The sequence below is a fragment of the Corvus cornix genome, chromosome 1, assembly GCF_000738735.6.
Source record: "Corvus cornix cornix isolate S_Up_H32 chromosome 1, ASM73873v5, whole genome shotgun sequence".
Taxonomy (NCBI): Eukaryota; Metazoa; Chordata; class Aves; order Passeriformes; family Corvidae; genus Corvus; species Corvus cornix.
Genome location: NC_046332.1, coordinates 91,313,443 through 91,331,299, shown reverse-complemented (window position 1 = coordinate 91,331,299; position 17,857 = coordinate 91,313,443). Strand labels below are relative to the sequence as shown.

The 17,857-nt window shown below is 36.6% G+C and overlaps 1 protein-coding gene across 2 annotated transcripts in view; it reads left to right on the top strand.

The window, feature by feature from the left end:
- SEPTIN10 (septin 10) overlaps positions 1–17,857 on the top strand; it is a 24,860-nt gene extending 7,003 nt beyond the window's left edge. The window contains exons 5-10 of one of the 2 annotated variants that reach the window (XM_039549466.1): positions 3,101–3,262; positions 4,685–4,781; positions 5,334–5,496; positions 13,073–13,205; positions 15,612–15,800; positions 16,029–17,857. In XM_039549466.1, coding sequence (XP_039405400.1) covers positions 3,101–3,262; positions 4,685–4,781; positions 5,334–5,496; positions 13,073–13,205; positions 15,612–15,800; positions 16,029–16,166 — 882 coding nt within the window. In that variant the 3' untranslated portion in view covers positions 16,167–17,857. Of the gene's footprint in view, positions 1–3,100; positions 3,263–4,684; positions 4,782–5,333; positions 5,497–13,072; positions 13,206–15,611; positions 15,801–16,028 lie in introns of those variants that run through there. The other variant, XM_039549471.1, reaches the window with a different exon arrangement.

Here is a 17,857-nt window from a genome sequence, read left to right as displayed (position 1 = left end):
ATAAAAAGCTCTGCAGCACTGTGAAGATCTTAGTTATAGATAACTGAAGAGGCATGTGTCACGAACAGAGCACCCCGCCAGCGTGGCTTTGTCTAAGATAGGCTGCAGTAGTGTTTTAACATCTTGATTTGTTTAGAAAGCTTTAAAATAGCAGTTTCTAGTGAAATTACTTGCATTTTCTAAATCCTTAACTTTCTTCTGTAATAGGGCTGTGTGAACTGGATGAAGCTAAATGTTTAAACAATTTTAAGAAACTTTATATTATTTGGATTTAATTTGTTGAAATGTTGAGAAATTTGAAAACTTAAATGCATTTGCTGTGCCTTTAGCCATTTCCTTTGTGCTTTACTAGAGCCCCTCCTGCTAAATTTTCTTTCTGCATTTTCTTGTTTGTGAGAAGTTTCTCCAAGATAACAAGGATTAAATCAGCTGTCTAGTCCACATTTGTGGCTGATAAGCACATTTGGGATTTTTGTTATTTTGTTTGTGGATGTAGTTTGCATTTTGAGCTTCTCAATAGCAGAGAGCAAGCAGAGGGAAGATATGGTGGTACAAGGGTAGGGGAGTGCAGGGTCATTTCTATGTGCTATGTTGTTGGTTTCTAGGTTGTGCCCTCTCTTTACTGAACTTCTTTTAAAAGTGTTTCTTTCAAAAGAAAAGGATATAGATCCTCAAGTCCCAGTATCCTGAGAAAATACTTCCATGAGGATAAACCAAAAGTAATTCTGCTTTGGGGAATTTTGGCGTCTAGCCACCTACTGCAAATATTTTTAGTCCTGCTTTGGCACAGAGAGTGCATGAACCACATGTAAATCTGTTGTTTTATCCCTTTGCAATGGATTCTTCTTTCTGATCTTACTACAGAAATACCATGTACACACAGAAAAGAGTTATATGCTTTAGCTGTAGTTTAGTTTCCATCTCGTTGTGGAGCCATGTTTGTGGTGCTTTAGTACTGCGTTGTCCTAGTGGTAATGAAGAACTTGGAATTTCCTGGGATGTGGAAGTCCCTGGGTGCATTCACTGAGTACAGAATTCCGTACAAAGATGATACAGCCACATGCATCCATCAGATGTGTAAATCTGTGTCCAAAGATGTCTTGAGTTTCTTCCTAAATCCACTACAGTGTGCACTGTGTGCTTTTGTTATGGTCTGCTGCTACAAAACAATACCAGATTACACAGCTCAGAGGTCGAGAGGGTTCTTGGAATAGATTAGGTTCATCCTGTACTCTGTAGTCCTTGAAGAAAAAAAACAGAGTATCTATGGTCAATTTATTTTTCTCTATTATGAGTTGGATGACTAGCTAAGAATTTAGACCTTGGAAAATCCTGTAGTTTTGCTTAGGATGGCATCATCACAGACCAGCCAGATTTCATTTGCAGATAAAGGGAATCTTTCCCTGTACCCTTTCTTGCTGGGAATAGTGATTATTCATCTAAGAGCTCTGCAGTTCTAATTCATTCTTGCAGAATTGTATACAGGTTATGGTTAAGTCAGTATTGTGAGGACTTAGTTTGGGTTTTTTTCCCTCCAGAAAGGATCTTCAGAAATTTTTATATTGATTCACAGAGATACACTTAAATCAGCCTGCTCTTCCAACCAACAGTAATTTCAAATACGTGTATTTCTTTTCATTCTTTGTTGCTTATCTAAAACCAGAGTAAATATTATGCTTTTCAATTTTAATACAGTGGTGGTGATTTAATGTCAGTGTTGACAGCTGTAATCACAGTTTCTGATGATTTTGCTTTTTACTGTTCTCCTTGGTAGACTTCCTCTGCTATTTGTTTTCTAAGAAATTCTCTCCTAATTAATGAGTGCTTGAAAAAGTTTCATGTTGAAGAGACAGAGTAGAGGTTAATTTAATTCTGAGGACTTTGTGTTCCATCTATTTTTAGACCTATATTAGAGAAAACCTAAATTGATGTCCCCCAGCTAATTTGATTGAAGGTGTGAATTACTCCTAGCTGTAACAGATTGTTTATACAATTCTAAATTAGTTCAGTTATTAAAAAAATATATTCCATCATTTTATTTGATTTTAGATATTTTACCCCATATATGCTTAGATCGTGTATGCTACACAATTAAGGACTGTCATCATGTAACCTTAGAAGTCATACTTCAGAATTGGCTTGCTTCTTACTCTTTGGGACACTTTGCTTATGACAGAAGTCTTATTTGAAAAATATCCATTTTGAATCTGTTCTTGACATTTAGGTGTTTCCATTCAGACAGAATATTCAGAAGAATAGAAAGTGTATATGTGTTTTCCTTTTTTTTCCTCCCTCTCCTTCCTTTTTGCATCTGTGATCAAGGAGCTCTGTAAAACTCTTCATCTTCTGAAATCTGGAGGAGTTATTTATATTGTTCTTTCAAAATATTTGGATATTGGCATTCATTATTTGCATTTAGTTCTGAAAAATGTGTATTTTGGGAGTGGCAATAGGATTTGTAAGAAAAAATTGGCATTACAGCCTTCCAAGTTACTGCCATAATTATTTTAGGAAATAGGGCAGTTTAATAGAACTGAATTCTGTGTTCTGAATAATTAGTGTAAAGACTGGAAAAGCAAGATGTTTTAGCCTTTGTCATTCCTCTGCTCATGTCAGACACTTGAGAAACTGCTGCAGTGGTGAGGTGAAGAAGATGTAGCTGAAAGGAACCCAAGGAAGAGGCTCAGGGGTAGGCAGGATTTGGTAGCCAGCTTCTTTTTCTTTGTGTATTTAGACTGTCAGCTTTCATTTAACACCTGAGCCATGTCCCTTGCTGCTATGAACTAAACAATCTATTTTTTTAGCAGAGATATAAATACTTAATGGCATTTAGTTAATAAGTAGGCACTGCTTTCTTTTGAGTACTTCACTCTGTGAGACCTCCTTCCTTGTTCTTAGAATCAATTACTTTTAAGGGAGTATATTGAATAATTGGTTGCTAGTTTGTTAAATGATGCCTTTGAGAATATTTTTAATTGATGGAAAATTTTGGACTGTGGGGGAAGTTTTAAACAGCTTATTAGAAAATAATTCTATTTACAAAAGTTCCCACCTCAAAATTGAAGTCTCACACATTTTGTATAATTTATGTCATTAATAGGTAAACATTATACCAGTTATAGGCAAAGCAGACAGCATTTCTAAAGCTGAGCTAGAGGAGTTCAAGAAGAAAATAATGAGTGAATTAATTAGTAATGGCATCCAGATATACCAGTTTCCTACTGATGATGAGACTGTTTCTGAAATTAATACCATCATAAATGTAAGTAAATGACAAAAATATTGATACTTCAGTACTAAAGCATCATTCTCTGCTGATAAATGTCACTGCTTTCACCATTGTCTTTACGCTTATAAGTTTGCATGTCACAAGTTTGTTTGGTTTTTTTCTCTCTCCTTAAAAAGCTCTTATGTGTTGGGTTTTTTTTCCACTTGCAAATCTTCCTGTCCCTCTGGTGTTGATGTCTGTAACAGAAAAGAGATTCCCATGCCTAAATGGTTTTTCTAATATCTGGTTAATTAATATATAATTACTATTATAGATGGACAGATTGACTTTGCTCTTTTCCTCAACAAATAAAATTTTACATCTGGTAGAGAAGATATTTAGGCGCCTCATGTCTACAATTTTCTCTGGTGTTTATCACAGCAAGTCTTCCACCTGCTTTTTCTCTTTTGTTTAGTACTTTCTTTTGAAATTAGGACAGATTTTTCTCTTGGGATGAAGAAGTCAGATGTAACTCTAGCTTATTTTCTGTTGTCCTTTCTGATTGTCCCAGGGGTAGCTGCCAGCTTTCTGCAAGGCTGTGAAGCTAGATGGCTTTGCCTTGAGCACTCTGTATTTGCTGCTCTTGTGCCTGTGTTTGTAGGTGCACATGACCATGTTTGTGTGTACCAGGGTTTGAAAGTAGGGAAAAGGAGCCAGGATGCCAGACCCCATGGCTCTGCAGTCCCAGCCTCTGTTACCTGGCCAGGGAGTGAGAATGTGCAGCTGTCCATCAGTAACAGATCCTTTTGCTGTGGGGAAACGTGGTGGTTTGTTACTTACCACTTCCATGCTCTGCTAGTGATTTATTTTCCAGGTAATGGTGTTCCTTTATTTGGTCAGCTGTTCTGGGTCAGCAGGCAGGCAGTCAGTGCCCAGCCTGTCTTTGTGCCAAGCCCACAGCAGTAACCACACCACCACAGGTTCCAACCTGTGGTTGTCACATGAGTGTTACTGGGATACGATGAGCTCTGACTGAATGTGAGTCATATGTTCTGGACCAGTTTTCTGTTTGGGGCTGACACTTCCTAGTGCAGCTCAGGATGCAGTTGGTTGCCTTTGCCTTTGGGGCAGTCCTGCTGAATCAGGAACAACCTGCTGTTCACAAGATTGTTGCCCCCATGTCTTATTCTGCAAAGTGCTTTTCCAGACAGTCGGCCCTCAGCATATGCTGTGGTATGGGCTTACTCCTCCTGACATGCAGGACTTAGCACTGCTCTCATTCCCACTTCATGAGTTTCAGTTTTTTATCAATAGATACTGCCTAGCTACTGATCTCCTAAGAGTGGTTTCTGGTTTGAAACTTCCTGTTGGCTTTTCCTGAAATGGTGTTTTCCTCCCTAATTTTTTTCTGAAGTGTTTTTCTGTTTTAGCATAAAAATGCTGACAGATAAGACTTTATTGGTATGACTCTTACAGGGTCATTTGCCATTTGCTGTGGTAGGAAGTATGGAAAAGGTGAAAATTGGAAACAAAATGGTGAGAGCTCGTCAATACCCTTGGGGCATTGTAAAAGGTAAAGGAATTCTTAAAAGTATTTTTACAAGATTTTTGCTGTTGTTGAAGTATAAAATTCTCCAGTAATACAAGGGGCTGTTTCACTGATGCCAGGCTGACTGTATTTTGGATCAACAATTTAAGGAATTTAACAATTAATTTTTGAGGCGTGCACTAACCGGTAGTTTCATCCACACTGATGCATCCTTGGAATTAAGGTATGAGATGGTGTATGTAGTATTTGAGTAGGTTAGTATAGTGGCAGTGCCTCTAGCACTACCAAATTTCAAACATTTGTGATTGTCAGTAAAGAAGAGGGTTAAAAAAGAGAGAAATGTGGTGTTTGTTGTTCAGCTCAAACAGGAAATCAGGATGGGTTGAAATACGTTCACCAGTACTTACAGGTCTTCAGTATGTCAGTGTGTATATTAGAAATGATGAGGAAGTATAAGAGTTATAATAAACAACAAGATACCTTTTCCTAGAAGTATATTTAGTGAACAAAATAAGTGATGCTGTTTAAAATGTATTTTCTACTTCTGCGTAATAATAAAATCTTTTTACTGATTAGTGGAAAATGAGAGCCACTGTGACACTGTAAAGCTTCGCAGGATGCTTTGCACCAATATGGAAGACTTAAGAGAGAAGACTTGTGCATATTATGAGTTGTACAGACGCTGCAGACTGGAAAAGTTGGGTTGCAGAGACATTGGCCCTGAGAACAAGCCAATCAGGTAAAGGACTTCGTGTGCAGCACTTGCTTTCAGCATCCATTCACTTCACATCAGCCCAATGCAGAGCAGGGTTCATACATAAAATAGGTTTTCTAGGAAGGAAAGAATATTTTTTTTTAATTGAGGTTGTAGCTGTTCATTCAGTTGTCTTCATGGAGAAGTATATGGGTTTAAATGAGCATTGTTTTTGAAAACATGAAAGCCAGTTGTATTTCTGAAATCTTTCTCTTCTGTAATAAACCTGAGGATTTTAATTTTCTTAGGAAGGAAGTGTGTCTGTTTTCTTTTGGTACATGCACTTTATGAATTTTTAAATTATTTTCATTATATATTGGTATTATGTTTTACTTTCTCTCTTAAGGATGTCTGATTCTGAATAATGGTTTGATTGGACTCCAGGTTCGGAAGGAACTGAAGCAAAAACTTTTACAAAATAAGTGGTTACGCTGTTGACTTCCCAAATTATCTGCCATAATAACAAATGTCTTAGCATTTTCAGGTCAAGAAATCTCTTGCTAGACTATAGGGAGTTAAAAGAGGATTCTAAAGGAAAGTTAAGCAGAGGGTTATGGACACTCGGTTGTTTCATGTAGTAAAGCGGCTTTCTGCAGGAAGCATTTAAAATTTCTATATGCATTTTGTTTATAATCTTTTATTTCCAGTTCTCTCGTCTCCCTCTTCCAGCTTCCTTTTTTTGTTAATGCACGGGACCGTACTTTTAACTGGTCAGAATCCTGATGAGGAAGAGCGGTTGCTTCAGGAGTTGTTCAAGCCTTCATGGTTTGAAGCAAAGCACTGTTACTGCATAGTCGTGGTGGGAAATGCTGACTTAAAGCAGGCATGAGAACAGAATAAGACTTTGCATTAAAAACAGTTTCTCATTGTTTGAACAAAGGCACGTTTGCAGATTAGTTCATTTAGATGATCTTGAGCTGACCTTGAACCAGTGGTCTCTTGACTTACCAAAAAAGGAATACATCCATTTCATAAAAGAGAGCCAAAGGTGAAAGAGGTTTAAAACCAACTGAAATTAACTGTAGGTTTTAATTTGGTTTAGGTTTAAGAACCTGTGTTAACAGCCGATGTCTTGTTATCCTTGTCTAGAGAAGACTTTTTTTAGAGATTTGTTCAGGGCAATATTGACTCCACTACCTTTGGCTTTTCTTAAACTGGATTTCATGGTGTACAGCCATCTTAGGATAAGAGTTAAATTATAAAAACCATCATCCATAGAAGTGTTTTCTTCTACAAACACAGGAATTGTCTTTGTAAAACCCCTACACAGTTTGTATTTTGTTAACAGCCTAATAAAGTGGCAGGTTCACATCAGAATGTCCCAGTACTTTACACTTAAGAGCTCATTTAGAAGTTGTTTTTCTTTTTGGATATACAGAAGAGCTGAGTTCTCTTTGGTGTGTAGTTTTTATGTATGGCCCACTAGATGTCAGTTTTATTGAGAGATTTTGGCAAGACAGTACACTTAGTAATTAGTTTAAATAAATCCGATCTATTGAAAATGTCATTGTTTTGGAAGGATGAGAATAGATATTCCATAAGAATCTAGAAAAATGAATTTTTTCCAGATTTACTGCAACAGGAAGAGAAAAGTAAGACTAGGATGGATGTGGTTGTCCCTCCATAATGTGGCGTAGTGAAAGACACTGAGGTCTGAAAGAGAAGGTGTGTGGTGTTTTGGGAGAGACATTTGATGATAACATAAAAAAGGGAGAGAATTTAGAGGATGTGTATGCAGTGTAATTAGCAGACTAATGCAGCCTTACCCATAAGGTGTTTTATCAAGTTACTGAGGGAACAGTAGAAAGTGTCATCCTCAACAGTGTGATAGAAAATGTCTTTTTACTTAGAGGAAGTTCAGTGCTTCCCAGTTTGCTTGTACATTTAAATAACTTTTAGAATAGGGACTATCCAGTTGTTTTAGGCAAAAATGTATTATTAAATTGTCATCCTTTTTTTCCTTAAAGATGTTCACAACATATACATGTGGATTCTAAGAGCTGTAGTTTTAAAGTATAATTAATCTTGCATAGCAGTATATGCCTGAAGATTAAAATTTCATGCTACTTGAGTAAGTAATCATCAAAAGGCATGTTGAGAAGTCTTATTTTGTGCCTGTGATGTAGCTGTCTACATACTAAATTTGGTAATAATGTAAATTTAGACAACCTCAGCTAGACTTGAGTAATTGGCTGTTTGTAGCATTTGAACACTGACACTTGAGTAGCTAATGTGCGCTGCCTTTTGGCATATTGTGAAGAAGCTGCTTGTGAAGTTCCAGTACCATTCTTTCAGATTTAGAAGTAGGACAGCAGTTTATTAATCCAAAATTGTATGCCACTGCAAAGCAAAACCAGTAATTCCTGGATGTCCAGCTACCTTGTGAGATAGGTTTTGGGCAGACATCTGTAAAAGCTTTTGCTCCTACCTGTGTGTAAAACACATGTTGGCAAGTTTTACTTTTTTAATGGGAGATGTGGAAAGAGATGTTTTCAGCACACAATAGAAAAATATATTTGCATCTCATTGCTAGGGAAAATAAATGAGGTCTGAAGTGACTGTCTTGTGCACTTTCAAAAACACCTACTCCCTAATTCAGTATTTTTGGTGAAGCTCTTTCATAATAACTTTAATTTGTTAGTTTGCAGTTGCATTCTAAGAATGAAGTAATGAAGTCAATAGATAGCAGAGTATTTAGGGTGTGGATTATGCATCTTATGCAGTAGCTGTTGGATATAAAATTCAGGAAGTGGATTTTTTATAACTTTATAATTTTATATTTTTTTGCTACTTAAAATTGGCATTTGCATTTCTTTGTTGTTGAAAAGTAAAGATAAGCTTTTTCTGTGTGTGGGTACCTGGTCTGGTCCTGCCTTTTCAATGGTCCAATTATGTTCATTAGGAACACAAATTCCTAGTTTCAGGTTGTTCTCAGCGAGAGATATTTGCTGAGGTGTTTTAAATGGTAAAATTTGGAATAATTGAAAAGAGAAATCTAGACATGAAGAGTGCTTCCAGGAAAACAAACTTCTAAATATACACACACACCTAGTTAGCCTAGGTGTTTGCAAGGGAGGAGAGGATTGCTAGTGTTTTGAAATTGGACATTTTGTTAAGTTCATTTTTCAATTTAAGCCTATGGGCTTAACAATTTTTCAGTTGTTGCCTATGGGGACATTTTTCTTTTGAAAGAAGAAAACTGATAGACCATGCTCTGTTGAAAAAAGCTGAGGATTGATAATTCAGGCTCTCTGCTTGCATATTTAGATCTGCTGATGTTAGTCATTCTCTGGGTTAGTTGTTTTTCTGTCATCATAATTACAGTTTGTTCTTCATTATAATTGCAATTAAACATGGTTGTAACGTAAGCATCTTGGTTTCTCAGTATGTGGGGAATCATTCCATGCTTTATTCCTCCCTGCAACTGGGATATTCAGAACTTGCAGTTCTTGAACATGTTTATTTTTCAGTCTGTTTTGAAGATGATGACAGAAAACCAGGAAGGATTCACTGATATGAGTAAGTTTATATGTAGAGGAAGGTTGGCATAACTCTTGTTGTCACATCTAAGAAAAGAAACCTAACATTTGAAAGGCTATTAGACCTTTTTCTTAAGAAGTCACTTGGCAATGGAGTTCATCTGACCAGCTGCAGACCTTTGCATTTTAGCTAAATATTTTAACCATCGTAGAATGAGATCGGACCACACCCAAAATACTTGTTTTTCATGCCTCTACTGGAAAATTGCTAATTATTTAGATCTACCGCATCCTTATTATTGCTCAATAGCAACTGAGCCAGTCGACTGAGTCAAAGCACTGTGCTAGAAATACCTGCCACTAGTTAATCTTTGGTTTTTTTAGTTTTTCTGATATACCTTAATTGATAGTCAAATGCTATGGAAAAGTTACAGGTGTTCCTTTCAAATTTGAAAGCTTTTAAAAGTTGAATTGAACAAACTTTAAATACCTAAGTTGTTCAAAGTTCCACTGAGAATTGAATTCACTTCAGAATCTTTATTTATGAACATAATGTGTCTGGTTTGCAATTTTAGGCTTCCATTCTTTCAGTCTCATGCAGACAGAAAAACTGTATGTCACAGCTATGCTTCTGTAGAAAGGCAGGTGGTAGTGCTGGTATGTATGATTAGCTTAGACTTTTTTCACAATCCCTTACTCCAAAACCTCAATAAGAATACATTATTTAAATCATTAATTATAACATTTAAATTTTGTGTCTTTGTACAGAGTGTAACATTCTGGATGTCTAAGCCAGAAGAAGAGAACCTGTGAACTTGATTTTTATAATGTGCTAACTGAGAAGCAGTAAAACCAGTCTTCAGATAAACCAAAAAATGTTTTACTGTGAGCAGTGGATGTAGTAATGTTGAAAGGATTGGCTTAAGATTTGGTGAACCATTTTTCCTTCCTCCCCAAATCTCCAAAACCAAGGAGTGTTTGGGTTATTGTCTTGATGATATGCCAAACACAAAAGCAAATTTTGGGCTAGTTCTGTCTTGGTGATTGTACTAGTTTGATAGCAAACTAGTGAGAGACATGAAATCAGAACTACAGTTTAATAGGAGAATTTAAAATAAATGCAATAGTACAAAAACATTGACAGAGTCAGGATACAGCCTGACAGCCTGCCGGGCAGGGTGCTGGTAGCAGTCCGATTCAATGGTGGCTGCAGTCCTGGTGAAGTCATAAATGTGGTTCTGCTGAAGCGGTGATCCTGTAGAAGGGTCTGCTCTTCCTCTGAAGGTCCAGTGGTGGTTATGTAGCTCTTGTCCTCTGGGAATCCAGTAGGTAAAGGCTGACTGTGGTGTTCCTAACCTCAGATTATATCCAGGTAGGAATGCTGGGTTCCTCCCCCTGGGCGGAGCATCTCACAATGGGATGATGTAATTTTAGGAGTCATGCAGTGAGGCTGGATGTTCCATTAACAGAAGATATCCCGCTGGAGGGAGTTACCAGGGGTGAGTGATGGAAGAGAGAAAGAACACTGCCCCACCTGGTTTTAACAGCTGGTGATAGAATACATATTTCTGGTTACATTGTAACCTAAGACAGTGATGCCTAGAACAATTCAGTCCAGGAGGAGAGGATATTTCATGGGATCATAGAATGGTTGGGGTTGAAAGAGACCTCAAAGACCATCTAGTTCCAACCCACCTGCCATGGACAGGAGCACCTTCCACCAGACCAGATTGCTCCAAGCCCCATCCAGCCTGGCCTTGAACACTTCCACACTTCCACTTGAACGCTTACTGGCATTCACAACCACCCACACAGTAAATTTAAAAAATACACTTCTATTTCTCCTCTTCTTTCTATGTGTAATTTGATTACTTACTGAGTCCAGTGTCTTCAAAGTTAATCTTTTACTTATTTCAAGACAAAATTGCTTTTACCTGGTAAAGTAACCTAGTCTGGGTGTAAAGATGTCCACGTGAAGAAATGAAGGTGGGATTGCAGCATGTTAACTTAGTCTAGCAGCTTTATTGTACCCAAAGGCAGCATTTTATCTAGCAGAACTGACACTGGGTGCAGAAGTGTGTATAGTGTGAGATTGCTAGCACTTGAAAAACCTGTGCTGTAGCTTTTTTGTCTAAACTTAGAGATAGTGTGAATTAATACTGTGTGAAATTAATCTGTGTGAAAACCATGTCCCTGTTTCATGTGGATTTAGGGATTTAGAATTTCAGGGTGACACTTAAGTTACTTCATAGCTGATTAAAAACCCCCAAAACAAACCCAAACACAAAAAGGTAATTGTTCTGAATTTATTTTGTTGCCATGTAGTGATCAAATAAGATAGAATAGGAGGAGTGCTCTGACCTTGATATCTTACAAACATTGTCTGCCTGTGCAATTTCAAGATGTTTCTTCTGTCTCTTTAGATGATATTTTGAATACAAATAAGAAACTTTAGGACTGGGAAACTGCCCAGTCATCATAAATTTAAATACAGACGAGAGCTGTTTAAGTTTAGATTACTCTAAATAATTAACTCCTTAGATCTCTTTTTTTTTTTTTGTAAGTTTTTACATTTATAAATGGTTTAAATAGAAACAGTAAATGAACAAAAACTGGTACATAAGTATGTATGTGTATTAAAAGTATAAATCAAAATTAAATACTTGGTATACATACCTATTTATTTTACATCAGGGTGGAAGGCATGAGTTACCTGGCAAAGGACAGTAACTCATGTTAGCTGAGGAAGGCTGACCAGTCAGCACTCAGGAAGTGTTCTTACACTGGGGTGTAAGAGAACAGCCCCAGAAAAAAGCTAGAACATTATCCATGGTTTGATCTGTTTTTAAGCCCTATGTCATAGAAGACAATGCTTTTGAGTTTCCAATAACCATTAACACAGCTGTGATCCACCAGTTCTACTCTCTGGAATCATGTGACTTAGAGAAGTCTGTGGTAAATGTTTTGATGGAAGAACTTGTATCATTAAGGAGGTTTGTTTTCAAAGGCAGTTTGGTGTATGAGCTACATCTGTGTACAAGCTCCATTCATTTTTCCTTGAAAAGCAGAGCATTTCTTGCCAGCACTGCCTGACAGTGGTAGTATACACCCTGAAAATGTCAAACCTCTAGTAGTTTATTCATATGAATAAATTACTAGCATCTTTTAATTTGCCATGATATACTTTGACATGAAAGAAGTATCTCAATTTCAAGTACCTCTTGTTTGGAGGAAAAAAAAAAATTATCTTGTGTACTGAAAAGAGAAGGGAGGCATAGATTTAAAAGTAAAGAAATGTTTACTTGCTGACTTGTTCTTTTGCCAGATAGTTGCTCAATGATCTGAACTAATTTACTCCTCCTATATAATTTCAAATATAAGTATAGTATATAGGCAGTTTATTTGCTTCTGGAAGAGAGGGTTCAGGAAAAAACAAGCAGTCTTGAGGTTTTGGCTGTTGCATGTTGGAAAGTAACCCTGTGTTTTGGGTGTTGAACTACTTAGGAAATTGAATTTATTCTACATTAATGTAATTCTGCCATATTTAAATTTTGACATTACAAAAAGAGAGTGCAATATATTTTGAAGATCCTGTTATTTTCTTTCATTTTCATATAGGAACAATCAGTTCTTGTTATGTTAATGCTCCAGAATAATTGTTTTTATACAGTCCTACCTGAAGACTGAGGTTTCACAATGCAGAAATTTTGGGGGATTTTTCTGGCTATTTCAGTGTCTTAGTAGTAAGTAACTTAAGGAAGAAGCTTATGCATGTTGGAGTCAGAAAGGTATAAATCAAGTCTTTAGAACATGAGATGCCTAAAGTGCTGTATTCACTTTGAAATGTAAATTGCCCAGGAGCTGTTAGCATAAATAATTTTACTCAGGGTTGTTTACATAAATAAAAAAAATAGATAAGATGCTTGCTTCTGTTTAGGTTTCTTTATGAATTTCTATGTGGGAAGCTGTAGAAATTAATATTTCAGATGAGTATTAATTGTTTACATAGTTTTCTAGATTGTTGGTTTTCCACACTGAGTAAAGCAGCGTGCTGGAGAGTTGCTTACATTTTTGAACTTCAGTCTGCAGGAAGTCATTGAGGCAAAGAGGCTCAAGTTCTTCCTTGAAATGGAAAGAAAAGAAGAGGAGATTAAGCAACGATTTGTGCAGAGAGTGAACGAGAAAGCAGCAATGTTGGAAGAGGCAGAGCAACAGGCAAGCATGCCTGTCTGTCTTGAGTTTGTTTTCTGAGCTTTGGAACAGCTAAGTTCTTAACAAAATCACTGGTTGATATTTATAATTTCCTAATATTTTGAGGACAGTAACACTTTAAATCAAAAGCAGTTTGATTACACAGGTTGATTGGCTTAGCAGATTGATTAGACACCAGCAAACAAGAGAATATGTCTTAGGAGGAGCAGCTGAGGGAGCTGGGGTTGTTTTGACTGAAGAAGGCTCGGGGAAGACTTTATTGCTCTCTACAACTACCTGAAAGGAGTAGTGTAGTGAGTTTGGGGCTCATCTTTTCTCCTGAGTGATAAGGGACAAGATGAGAGGAAATGGACTTAAAGCTGTATTGTGGGAGGTTTAGACTGGATATTAGGAAAAATGTCTTCACTGAAAGGGTATGTTAGGCACTGGAGAACAAGCTGCCTAGGGAAGTGGTGAGTCACCATGCCTGAAGGTATTTAAAAGATGTGTAGATATGGCAGCTGGGGACATGGTTTAGTGGTGGACTTGGCAGTGCTGGGTTCATGGTTGGACTTGATGATCTTAAAGGACTTTGCCAGCTTAAATGATTCTGTCATTCTGTAAATGGTACTGGTTTTTTTGAAAGGCAGGATCTTACGGTCTAAAGGCTTTGGTGGATAGCTGGTACATGTCTATAGGGTAGGAGTTGATACGGTGAAGTAAGAGAGTGAATATAGTAGTTGTGTTTCTTTGTCTTCTCTAGCAGCATGCTAAGAAACATTGGTATGCCGTAACAACACAGTAGGTGCTTTTTGTGCATAGATTGCTCTGTAAAAAACAAGATTTTAGGAAAAAATGCCGTGGGTGGTTTTCCAGAGTGGGCCATGCATGTTTGCCTGACTTCCAGATTCAGTTAGTAAATCTAAGCTCAACCCTCATGCTGAGAGGTTTGAAGTGTCTGGTATTCTGTTGGTTTGTTTTGGTTCTGGTTTTAAAATCTCATCTATTCCCAGCTGCCTTAAGACTATTTGAAGATGTGGAATATTTCTTGGCTATGTTGTTGAAGATTTAGCCCTGTCAAGCTGGACTAGCAAGATAGGATCTTCTCATCTACTTTCTGCCAGTCACTTATCATGGTCTTGCGTATTTATATTTGAACACTGGTTTAATTGAAATTGGAAACCTGTGTATTTTTATTAATGTTCTTTTCTGTACCTCAGTCCCCCAGCAAAGCTGTAGCAGTTTTTGTGAGGTGTTCAGGTACGTGTTTTAAATAAGAAGGTGGCTTAATATTTGTTTTCTAAGTCTGTTAAGACCCCCATGCTACTTGTGGAGAAGAAAAAGATTCAGGCCTTCTCAGGATGAGGCTGTCCAACTGGAAGAACGCTTAGCCATGTTCAAAGCAGGTTCAGCAAGGTTTTATACAGTATCTGTGCTACCCTTTGATATTTTCCTTGTATGATTTATACCAAGTGGTTTGTGAGCTCTGCATATTGCAGCAGAATGGGTATTAGTTATCCAACTTCCTGATGTGGGAAAGTGATCATGCAATCTCACTCCTAAAGAACATTCGTCGTGTACTCTTGCTGCTGTATTGTATCTGGAAACTGAAGAAAACCAGGAGTTTCTGTTGTACTTCAGATTTCTTTCACATCCTTCATTTAGAGGAAACTTGTAGGTGCACCTGTACAACTTGTCAGCTCTGCTGTGCACAACAGGCATACTGTTACATTTATAGTCTTAGTTAATTCTTAGTTTCTTTGCAAAAGCAGGATTCTAGGAGAATTTGTGTGGGGGGAAATGAGAGACAAGGAGAGACAAAGTACCCTTTTGTTGTCACACACAACTTCACAGTAGGTTTAAACTGGTTGAAATACATCTGGAAACTGAAATTCATTAATATGTCAAAAAACCCCAATCAGAGAACTATTACTGTAGAAAGTAGTTAGCTTCTTGCAGGCCACCAGTAACTCTCCAACCGGACCTACTCTGTGTACTTACTAATATTTAAATCTGATCAATATACACTTTGCCAGTTGGTTTTAGGGAACTGTATTCTACTTGACACATCTTGATTTAATCTATCTGTTGATAATTGGTTCATCTCTAAAGGCTTCCTTATTTTTGATATAATAAAGGTGCAGTAAAACGTAGTAGGAAATCTGGTATTCACTTAGTGCCTCCCATGTTTTCCACCTGTACTTTGAGTGTAATAGCATGGATCATGAGAACAGTCTGATAAAAGTTATTATTTTTCTGTATTGCTGTTTTTTAGTCTTAACAGTTTGGGGAAATAACTGCAATTTCTAACAACTATTAACACAAATTGAGATGGGCTTTACTGTTAATTTGCAGAGGGTTTTTATATTGTGATATCACCACCTTCTGTTGCTAGTTGGAAATGCTGTTTTTTCTGCTTTCTTTAAATAGGTACTGACTAAATCTGAACATCTTGCACTAATACATCAAGAAGAGGAGCTGAAATTAGGGGAAAAGAAAAAACTTCTGGAAGATGAAATAGCTCAGTTTATGGAGATGAAAGCTATCACTGAATTGATTCAGTCAAAAGTGTCTGTCTCTACCCCTGTTGTTAGTTTGAAGACACAAGGACTGCAAAAAGTAAGTGCTGATGCTAGTCATCAGAGGCAGCAATAAAAAAATTCTTCACATTCACTTCTATAACTCAAATTTCAGTACTCTTTTAGAAAAGACAGAAGCATGCTCCTATTCAGTGATAAGAAGACAGAAGTGTATAAAATACCGTCATGCTTGGATTTACTTTTAGAGTAATTGCTGTATGTTCAACGAGCATTGTTTTGTCTTTCTTTTCTTTTTTTCCATGAAAAGAAACAAGATTTTCAACTTGAAGTCCAATGCTTTCATGTCAGAGATGAAGGAACTATGAATATTGGAGAACAGAGGGAGAGTGAGAAGGAGGAGTTAGAGAGAGAAATTCACCCAGGGATTTCCAGGCATAGTATTTGATTGCAGCACTCAGGTTTTGAATGTAGGATATGTTAGTAGTTTTATGAAGAGGTCCAACTGCTGTTGTCCCATATTAGATGTGTCTTCCTAGTACAGATTTTTGAGAGATGAGATTGATAAAATTGGCTGTAAAAATACACTAAGTGCAGAATATAACCCAATAAAGATTTCACTTTTTTCCCACCCAATCACTGCTTTCTTTCACCACTCTCAAAAGAAAAACTTGAATAATGTGAAAATTCAGAAATACATTCAAAAATAGTCTCCAGAATAACATGCCCAACTGATTCATATAAAAAACATGGAATTAAATACTCATATATTAAATTGACTTAAATGTTTTTCTCCTCCAAAACCAGAAGTCAATTAACTTACTCATTTTCTTTCCTGATAGCTTACAAATTTGCTGCAGGTAACATTTTGTTAATTAATAACTTCCTGCAGTTGAAAATGGATTTCTTGGTTCTGAATTTATTTATAACTGCCAGATTCTGAAGATCTCCAGAAGCTAGATTGGTGCACGTATTTCCACGGATACCATCAAGCTTTGACATTTTTGGGGTGTATGCTAGAAGCCTAATTTTGCCAAAATTTATTGCATTTCAACTAATGTTACCAAATTCCTTTTCCTTGATTCCTTTTTTCCTGGATTTACATATGAAAGTAGAATTCTTGGTAACAGAAGTCATTATCATTACTATTACTATTACTATCATCACTACTATGAGTAACTGTCAACTTCAGAAAATTTTTAGATTTATTTCTTCTGGTTTAGTTTCATTTTTTCAGAATATGTTAAGTTTATATGCTTGCTGTGGTTTTTCAGTTCCAGCTTTATGTAACACTGATGACAGAAGACACAATATTGATAATTTCTCTTGAGGAAGCAATGATTCATGGTGTGCTTTTGAAGGTATAGGAGTTGCAATTTCTTACTAAAATGTTTGGCAAATATCTCTTACTGCTACAAAAGAATAATTTTTAAGAACGATCTGTACACACAGGTGTGGTGATTACTGTCATTGTCATCACAGGCTTTCTGTTACAGCTCTGCCTTGATACATGTTTGCCTTACATAAGTGTGGTCAGCTTGCTTTAATTTTAAATGAATTGTGCCAAAGAAGGTGTCCCTGCCATAAACAGTTTGATTCAGACTATGAATGATGTAGTGCAAAAGTATTCAGTGAATATATTCACTACAAGCTTCCTAAAGAGTTATTTTCAAATGGTATTGTTTATTAGTCCACTAAGTGTTGTTTAATACAACTGTTAACATATTTGAACCATTTACTGATTTTGCTGACAGATTTTTGTTTATAGGCTTTTATGTACAAGCAGTATTCTAATTTTCAGATACAGTCTTTCCAATCAAAATTTACTGAGATATTTTTGTAATGCTGTACTTTTGCAGGATAGTTTATCTGCTGTTACTAACTCAGTATGGAAAGTACCTGTATTTGATGTTTGTGAGTGTGGTATTCAGTTACAGTTGAAGATTTACAAAAACAACTAACTGTGAAAGCTTCAGGTTGGTTAAAACAAGTTCTGAGTGCTTTATATGTTTTTAGTAGCCATGATAAATAATGGGAAACTGTAAGAGGTACAGTTCTCTGGAGTTGTATTGTGTGACTGTTTAAAAATGAAATACTAACTTGACAGAAATAAAATAGATTGGCTTTGCTTAAGTGTTA